General features: G+C 35.5%; 1 protein-coding gene across 1 annotated transcript in view; it reads right to left on the bottom strand.

Moving 5' to 3' along the window:
• Positions 1–9,092, bottom strand: part of CDH9 (cadherin 9) — a 128,782-nt gene continuing 119,690 nt past the window's right edge. The window contains exons 10-12 of the mRNA XM_029941547.1: positions 5,801–5,918; positions 5,448–5,699; positions 1–674 (exon numbers count right to left, since the gene is read on the bottom strand). Coding sequence (XP_029797407.1) covers positions 187–674; positions 5,448–5,699; positions 5,801–5,918 — 858 coding nt within the window. The 3' untranslated portion in view covers positions 1–186. The remainder of the gene's footprint in view (positions 675–5,447; positions 5,700–5,800; positions 5,919–9,092) is intronic.

Raw genomic sequence — 9,092 nt, 5'->3', positions numbered from 1 at the left:
AAATCTATATCATTCATATCATTCACAGAAACTTACTGATTAAGCAAACCCTTACTAAGACAACACCTACGTATTGTTTGTAATTTCAATTCTTAAAAAATTTCCTCCAAGGAAGAGAATGCAGGCCACTCAATCTAGTAACAAGAAGTGTACTCCCACTAACGTGGATCAAGTCATACAATACTTCTAATCTCTGTCACTGTCATCACCCCCATACATATCGGCAAGCTTTTTAAAACGAGGCCCCCAGTCGCTGAGGTAATCATAATCTTGGTTACAATCTGCTGTGAGGGACTCCAAAGAACTGAGTGATTCGGCTATGGAATCGTTCCCTTCATAGGCATATGTTGCCAGTGAATCATAAGGTGGTGCACTTGGGTCTGAGTCATTTTCTTTCAATCTTCGATGGATAAAATCTTGTACATCAATATTTTCCCACAGAGGCACAGTCCTCCTTATTTGAAAAATAGTTTCAGGCATTACATCCCTTCTAAGTTTACTGTCTTCTCTTGCTTCTGGATTCCGTAATGTGCCGATGTCAAAAGCTTGGGTATCTTCTTCCCCACCTCCTTCATCATTGTACGTCACAATGTTGTCACGGACGTCGTCTTTTGAAATGATCAGAGGTTCCTTTTTTCTCTGCCTCTTCAGTGCAGCAAACAGCACAACTAAAACTATTAACAATAATAACAACAGCAACAACAAAAAGAAAATAGTGAGATTCCATGGTTCAGGTTCAAATTACATGTAGCACATTTTGGAAAGGGAGGTTTGTGTGTATGAGAGATGCTATGCTTTGGATAAAGTCTGACCATCCTCCACAAATACACGGTGCCTTGGGCCGATGACTAAATGTTCTGTATTGATAAAAGAGCAAATATTACAGCCCATTTGTTTACTTTCAAGAGTCTCTCTTCCTTGGAGCTCTGGCATTGAAAAATCCTTATTCAATTATGGCTAATTCATTTAGCCAACTGTTAATTATGTGATACCTCATTCCTCCCAACAGCAATACTAAAACTTCTAAAGCTATGGTCATTATTAGCCCAAGATAAATTGAGCCACAATTTAATATTTTCTTAATGACTCAAGAGAATATATGCAAAACATTATCCATATATATGCATATATGTGCAATACATATGTGATTTATAATACAGATATATATGTATATATGTGTATTTACATAAATGTACATGTGTTGCATGTCTAATCCCTTCTAAAAGCTCATATTTCAATTCCTTTATGGACCTTGGTTTGAAAACCTACTTAAAATCTGAGCTATAACTCTATAAGCTATGATATAGAATTCAACTTCTTACTTATCTTTTAACTGTACTCATATTATAAGACAACTCAGACTAATTATCTTGTTATTGAGGATTTCCTTCACTTATACAGGTACATTGGAACTTTCTGGCTAAACTGTTAATTGTAACCCCTCTATTTGCTATATAGTTTTTATTATTTATATACTTGTATTATCAAATTAATTGTGAACTCCACACATAAAATATACTTTTTTATTTTTTGTTATATTACTAAAATTTAACATGCATATATGCATCAGTGAATGTAGGTATGTGACGTAAATGCATTTTAAAATTTACAAATACATTTAAAAATAAGAAAAAAATCGATTATATAAATTTTCCAATGAAAATAGACCACATCCCTAATTTTGTATACAAGAAAAGTTAAGGGGTGCCTGGGTGGCTCAGTTGGTTAAGGCTCTGACTTTGGATTGGGTCATGATCTCATGTCCGTGGGTTCGAGCCCCGCGTCAGGCTCTGTGTTGACAGCTCAGAGCCTGGAGCCTGCTTCTGATTCTGTGTGTGTGTGTGTGTCTCTCTCTGCCCCTCCCATCCATGCTCTGTCTTTCTCTGTATCAAAAATAAATAAAACATTAAAAATTTTTTTATAAAGAATGAAATAAAGATAATCTTTCCCACACATTGCCTGGGAGAAATAAAAAAACAGTTTTCTCTTACTTTAGGCAGCTAAGTGTTTTATTAATGCTATTTAGGTTTTATTAAAAAACAAGAAAATGTTGGCTCAAAGATCTATCATTTCTTTTCTTGATTTTTGGGCTAAATGACACAAAACAAACTCATTTACATTGAGACCACACTTCACTGTGGCCCCTGAGTTCCCTGTAACTCCATTAAAGTTTGCCCAATGCTATTTTCATATCAGTCAACACACTTTCCTTAGCTCCTAATAATTGGTAGAAAGAAAACAAAATCATTAGAAACATCTTCAGTTAACCTCCACATAATAGGCTATGGGTGGTGAGCTATATTCAGAATCATTTGGAGACAATAAAAAAAAAACTAGTCAATAAAAATGAGACTTATATGTACTTTCCCTTATTAAAGGATTAACATAAGTTAATTAACTCAATATAGATTTGAAATCCACCAATCTAGTGAATCATGAAGTAGAAAAATATTTTTCTAAATTTAATATTGAATTAGTTTATAAATTTTCTACTTCCCTCAAAATTTTTATAAATTCTAACTGTAAAAGAAGAACAACATAGTCAAGTTATATTAAGGGTTCTTAGCTAATACAGTTTTTATTAACTCCCACAAATGGACCTCGGATCATGTTCTAAGTTTTTTTTCTCCTCTGTTGGGTCAAAATTATCTGCTTTGTTTCTCTGGACTGAGGTTATTAGTCTGGGTTACATGAATGGAATTCAGAAAGGTTAAGAAAGGGAATAGAAAAAAGTGTGTTATTATTTTTATTAATCTATAACTGGAATTTAGTATTTCTATTATGAATGTCAGAATAAAGAGGTGCTGTTGTGATATCAGAATACGTGTGACAATTAAACCAATATAAATCATAGATATTTAATGTTGCATTTTAATCATGACATCTCAAATGATCATTAGACTTGCACTAGAACAAGGCATATATGACAATAATTAAGCACATTCTGTATTTGTTTCTTATTTAATTTGGATAAACATATATCCTTTTGTCTTTTATATATCCTGTTCTTATCAATTTATTATTCTAAATAGTTCCCATAAACTTAATCTGGTTCCCAAGGTGTCTAAGGCACGAGAAAAGCTAAAAAGTCCTGTGTCCGGTTTTAATCCTCAACTCTAAGAACTGTATTTCTTCAAACTGTAAAATGTAGGTCTAAGATGTTATTGCCCACACTAGATCACTCTCTTGCAAAGAGCAGACTCTTCTAGCTGTAAAAATTTAATAATTATTTGCAAACAAATGGTGTTGGCGACGATGTTTAGAAAGAGGAAGAAGCCTCTTGCACTGTTGGTGGAAATGCAAACTGGCGCAGCCAGTCTGGGAAACAGTATGGAGGTTTCTCAAAAAGGTGAAAGGAGAACTACCCTATGATTCAGCAGTTGTACTACTTACGCAAAGAATACAAATATACTAATTTACTATCTACAATAGCCAAATTATGGAAACAGCCCAAATGTCCATCCACAGATGAATGGATAAAGAAGTGGTATATATATACAATGGATATGACTCAGACATAAAAAAGAATGAACTCTCACCATCTGCAACAATGCGGATGAAGATAAAGAGTATTATACTATTTGAAATGACTCAGTCAGAGAAAGACAAATACCCTATGATTTCACTCATATGTGGAACCAATATATTGTGAGGTGGAAAGAGAAAGGCAACCATAACTATTAACCATAGAGAATAAACTGAGAGTTACTGGAGGGGAACTGCATGGGGGGCAGTTGAACGGGTGATGGGGATTAAGTAGTGCACTTGTTGGGACGAGCACAGTGTGTTGTATGGAAGTGTTGATATTGTACACCTGAAATTAATATAACATTGTACATTAACTAAATGGAATTTAAACAAAAAACTTTAAAAAAGATGAAATCACAGCAACAATGTTTTAGGATCTTTGATAATGAAACCTTCTGAGTTAGAATCAATTATAACTGAAATAATAGAAAATCACTCCATCTTTATGCAATCAGTTGGGAAGATGGCAAACAAGAAATGTATGCCTTCTATATTGTACAGAGCAGAAAGGTGGATGACTTTTCAAAATAAAAAAGCAACCTTCTAGGATTTCTACTTAGAAAAAAATGTTAAAACATTTAGTGTCATAATGATATAGTATCTAAGTTTATTTAGGCAACACTTTTGTTCCCTCGTGTATGCAGGCATGTCTTTGTGTGTGCATTAACTTCATACACACATTTAAAAGTCAAATTTAAAATATGCATATTTCAGTGTTGTCCTAAATTGGGAAAGTAGAGCTATGTGACCAAATAAAATAATATAGTATCAGTAGCACTTAGCTGAAAGGTAAGCCAAAATTGATTCTTCAGGGGGGACACAAAAATATTTTACAGAAGAGCCGAACACTCTAGCAGCAGTTCTGAGGTGTGGACTGGTGTTGGTGGTATGTATGTTCTAAAGAACCCTAAAAAATGTTTTTCTAAATAGCTGGATCATGTTAGCTAAGACAAATGTTTTCCCCTCACTTTTATCAATCCCCCACTGAAGTCGTGCAAGGGTATCTGGCCAGAGGGATTTCAGCCAGAGAGCTTGAAAGGATTTGCAGTGAAAAGGAGCCAGCACAGATGAGCATTGGAACATAAACTTGGCTGGCTCTCATGCCGTAAGCGTAAGCATTTTGGATGAATATTTGATGGAAATGATTTTGGGGGGAACGTTTTACAGTGGAACAACTGTTTAATTGAATTAAATCGTTGTCCTGTTAGGGCACGCTCAAATCAAGCATTCGCTATAGGAAGCATGACTTTATTTAGAAAACACTGTAGGACTGGGTATGACCACAATGTCATAGTGATATTTTTAAAAACTGAACTTAAGCCTTGGATTTGCCCCCATCCCATGTTCAACACATCGCATCAATAAAACGTTCACCTTACAGTGACAGTTTAAATGCATTTGCCAACTAGGTGTCTAACATGCATAACTTAGTATTTGTTAGCTGTATTATTTGTAAAGGTAGGCTATGACTTCGAGACAAATGGTTTAGAAGGAGAGTTCTGAAATCTACTGAACGCCAGTTACTTCCTAAATGTGTGAATTTGTGTAAGTTACTTAGTGTTCCTCGAAAAGAACCATCTTATAGAATGGATAGAAAAATGAAATCAGTTGTAAGGTTAAATGTCCTGAGAACAGGGACCATGATTACCTAGTACTAAACAGTAGAAGACAAAACAGATTTTCAAATGTGTGTGTACACACGGGTACAGCATTAGCTGTTAGCTCTGTTTCTCATCTCTAGAAAGGTAGACTTACCCTGAGACAACTTGATTGTTTTTCTAATCGAAAGAACAGTTTTAATACAGAGTGAAAAACGTCAATCCTTGTCTCCGGAGAAGGGTGCTTCTCGGAAGCCCCATCACCGGACGGTGCAAGGCAGACAGATGTGAGATAAATGAGCACTCGGAGGCGGAGCTTACCCAGCAGGATGACGACGCAGAGGAGGATGGCGATCAGTGCCCCGGTGCTGAGGCCCGCGGACAGGACCAGGGCCTCTGCATTGCAGGACTGCATGTTCCCTTGGTTGTCACAGGCGCACACACGGATAGTGAGTGTGCTGGTGCTGCTTTGAATTGGATAATCATTGTCAAATATTAAAATCGGCAGTAGGTAGGTGCTCATTTTGTTGCGGCTATATCCATCTTTTCGAGTCATGATTCCTGCTGTGTTATCTAAAAAAAAAAAAAAAAAAAAAGTGGGGAAAAATTCAGATCAGTCCTTTAATTTTAGATCATCAAGGCCTCATAATTTTACTTTTTAAAATGTCGTGTACCTTTATTATCGACAATAGTGAAGTTCGGATTGAGAGGAAATTCTGGCACTGGTTCGAAGAAAAATTTGTGGCCTCGGGGAGGATCATCTTTGTCCATGACACTGACAGTCTGAATCAACTGAAACCAAGTCAGTAAATTAAAGACAGCACAACAGAAAGCAACTCATGTTGTTTTTATAGGACATCTTAAATCGGTGTTTGGATTTTAAATATATCATTGACAGTAAAGAAACAAAAATAGCCCATTTTCAGAAATTATGGCAAAGCTTTTTATGGTTCTGTAAATTAGTTAAAGATTTAAAAAATGTCCATCAAGTATTACTGTGCAAGGTATCTCTATGAATTATTGACCGATTCCCAGCCACTGCAATAGCCAACCTTAAAATTAAAGAAAAAGTTTAATCACTCCAACATCTCCTCTTTTAACATTTTTAGAAAGTCCCAGTGTGTTTTAATAATAATTGGTTACCAATCTGTTTTCTCCACTAAATGATGATTGTATCAAGGCAGAGAACTTAACAGATGCATTTTTTAGAAAACAAAAGTACTTAGCACAGCCGCTCCTACAGATCAAGGAGACTCTGAATATAGTTTTGGAACAATGAGTAATATGCCACATAATACCAGAAAGCAAAAGACTTTAAAGCTGTGGGGCACCAGAACTACAATCATGTTGCATATTTTCTTCAAATTATTTGCTTTTCTTTTAGTGGTATTTGCAAAGTTTAGAAAGATATACAAATAAATGCTTTTAAGGTTCCATAAAATTCAGTGTTGACATTGAGAAATTATGACACCTCTTAGCGTGCTCACTGTAAGTCATAGCTGTGCCCTGGTGTGAAGATGAAGTGGCAAAGAACAGGTCAGCAAGAAAAATTCCATTAAATATTTTATAGCGGAAAAAGTACTAAGCTACACATGGGGTGCCTTTTTTTCTAGTCCTGGGTCTGCCATCTCTGTGCCTTGAAATCATAGCCATTTAATTACACTTACTTTCAAATTTTGTTTCCACAAAAACAAAGCTGTTCCACTTTCAGGAGGAAGTGATGAACAATTGTTGGAATTCCATAGTAGTTTGACATGTGCACAGTTTTGGTTATCGTGAACCTTCTGTAGCCATACTCACCTGACTACTCTCTAGTCAATGCTTTTTCCTCTTTTAATATTAACTAGGATTTCATTCATTTTGATAGAGTGGCATGTAACCTTACAGTTCTTTATACATTTCTTCTGAAAAGGTGCAATAATTAAAATAAATTTAATGCACATTTTCCCCTTAGAAGGCTGGATCATGACATAGAAAAACACTTTTAAGACTTCAGTACTCTAGTTTAACCTCCTGTTTCATATTGGCAATGTTATATCCAATATGTAGTAATATTTTAAAACCTAAACAATGTAGATCTTCTGTTATATGGCTGAGTTGTTGAAATGATTCAATGAGCCATTGTTTAAGCATGTGACAGAGAATGCATATCAGTAGCCTAAAGTATATTTTTAACCTTGTTACTTTTAACAAGCAAATTGTTTTGTGTTGAGTATAGAAACGATGACAGAAATTTAACAGTAATAGTATATATTAAAATACTTATTAAATATCAATTATACTTCATCAAATATTATTTTGTAATACATATCAATTACATGAGTAAGTAAAAGCATATTAATAGACAAATTAGTAAAGAATATTTATACATTATTGTCAGTTAACCTCTGTCTCTACATAATATATGTTCAAATCCTTATTTCCAGTACCTCTGAATGAGATCTTTTGGAAACAGGCTCTTTTTAGATGCAGTCAAGTTAACATGTATCCATAGTGGCTTTGTGTGGACCCTAATCCAATGAATGGAGTCTCATAAGAAGAAGGAAATATGGATACAGATAGAAAAAGAATATGGGACAGTGTGCGCTGAGATTGAAGTAGTTCTTATAAAACCAAGGAATGCCAATGATTTCTGGCACTCACAGAGGCTAGGAAAGAGTCTACTCCTAGAGGTTTTAGAGAGGGGATGGACTGCTGATGCATCGATTCCAGACTTTAGTCCCCAGAACTATGTGAGTGCACATTTCTGTTGTTTTAAGCTTTCTACTCTGTGGTCATTTCTCATGGTAACCTTAGGAAACTAATATAGTTGTGAAAACTATTTTAAAATGGCCACATATTTATGAAAAAATGTTCAGCCCCAATAATTTTAGAAGGACTTGTGTTAAAATTATTATCAGATATTATTATTTGGTAGACATTTAAAAATCTAGTGTTCCCCAATGAATAGGCAGTCATCCACTAGGTGTATGACATTTGAGTACCTACTTGGAGGCGTTGATGAACATTTACATATCAAATTTAATTATCCCTACTTTGAAGGTGTATCAGAGATGTATAAATATAAAGTAACATAATGCTCATTATAGTGCTGTCTGCTGAGTAACATTTTGTTTATAAACCAAATTTCTATTTTAAGTGGGTAGTTGAATAAACTAATGAATGTATAACCATGCTGTAAAAATTCAGCATCGAATGAAAAATAATAATTTGCTAAACTTAGAATATGTCCATCACATGTTGCAAAGTGAAAAAAAGAAAAACAATTTTGAATCCAAGTAACTATGTAATGATTCTTTTTGGAAAGTAAGATCAAGAATAATACCCCAATTTTATTTTTGTGTATCCAAGTAGAATATGATACATATCTGTCTCTTAGTCTACTTGCTTGGGCTACCATCAAAATTACTGCAGCCTGGGGGCACCTGGGTGGCTCAGTTGGTTGACCATCCGGCTTCAGCTCAGGTCATGATCTCACGGTTCGTGGGTTTGAGCCCCGCATCGGGCTCTGTGCTGACAGCCTGGAGCCTGTCTTCAGATTCTGTGTCTCCCTCTCTCTCAGACCCTCCCCTGCTCACACTGTCTCTCTCTCTCTCTCTCTCTCAAAAATAAATAAAACATTAAAAAATTAAAAGAAAATTACTACAGCCTGGCAATGAATTTTTCTCAGGGTTCTGGAGACTAGAAGTCTGCGATCAAGGTACGAGCTTGGTGGACATCTGTGGGAATTTCTTTCTGGATTGCAGACAGCTGCATCCTTGCTGCGTCCTTGCATTGCCTTCCCTTTAAGTGTATGCATAAAAAGAGAAAGGGGGAGAGTGACCTCTCTGTTGTCTCTACTTTACAGGGTAGTAATCTTTACAGATCATGGCCCCAGCCTTATGATCTCATTTAACTTTAATTGCTTCCTTAGAGGCTCCATCTCCATACTGGGGGTTAGGGCTTCAAATGAACATTCAGTCCATC

Source organism: Suricata suricatta, chromosome 6, assembly GCF_006229205.1.
Source record: "Suricata suricatta isolate VVHF042 chromosome 6, meerkat_22Aug2017_6uvM2_HiC, whole genome shotgun sequence".
NCBI classification, from domain to species: Eukaryota; Metazoa; Chordata; class Mammalia; order Carnivora; family Herpestidae; genus Suricata; species Suricata suricatta.
Note: the sequence above shows the minus strand (reverse complement) of the source record. Positions and strands in the feature narration are given on the sequence as shown.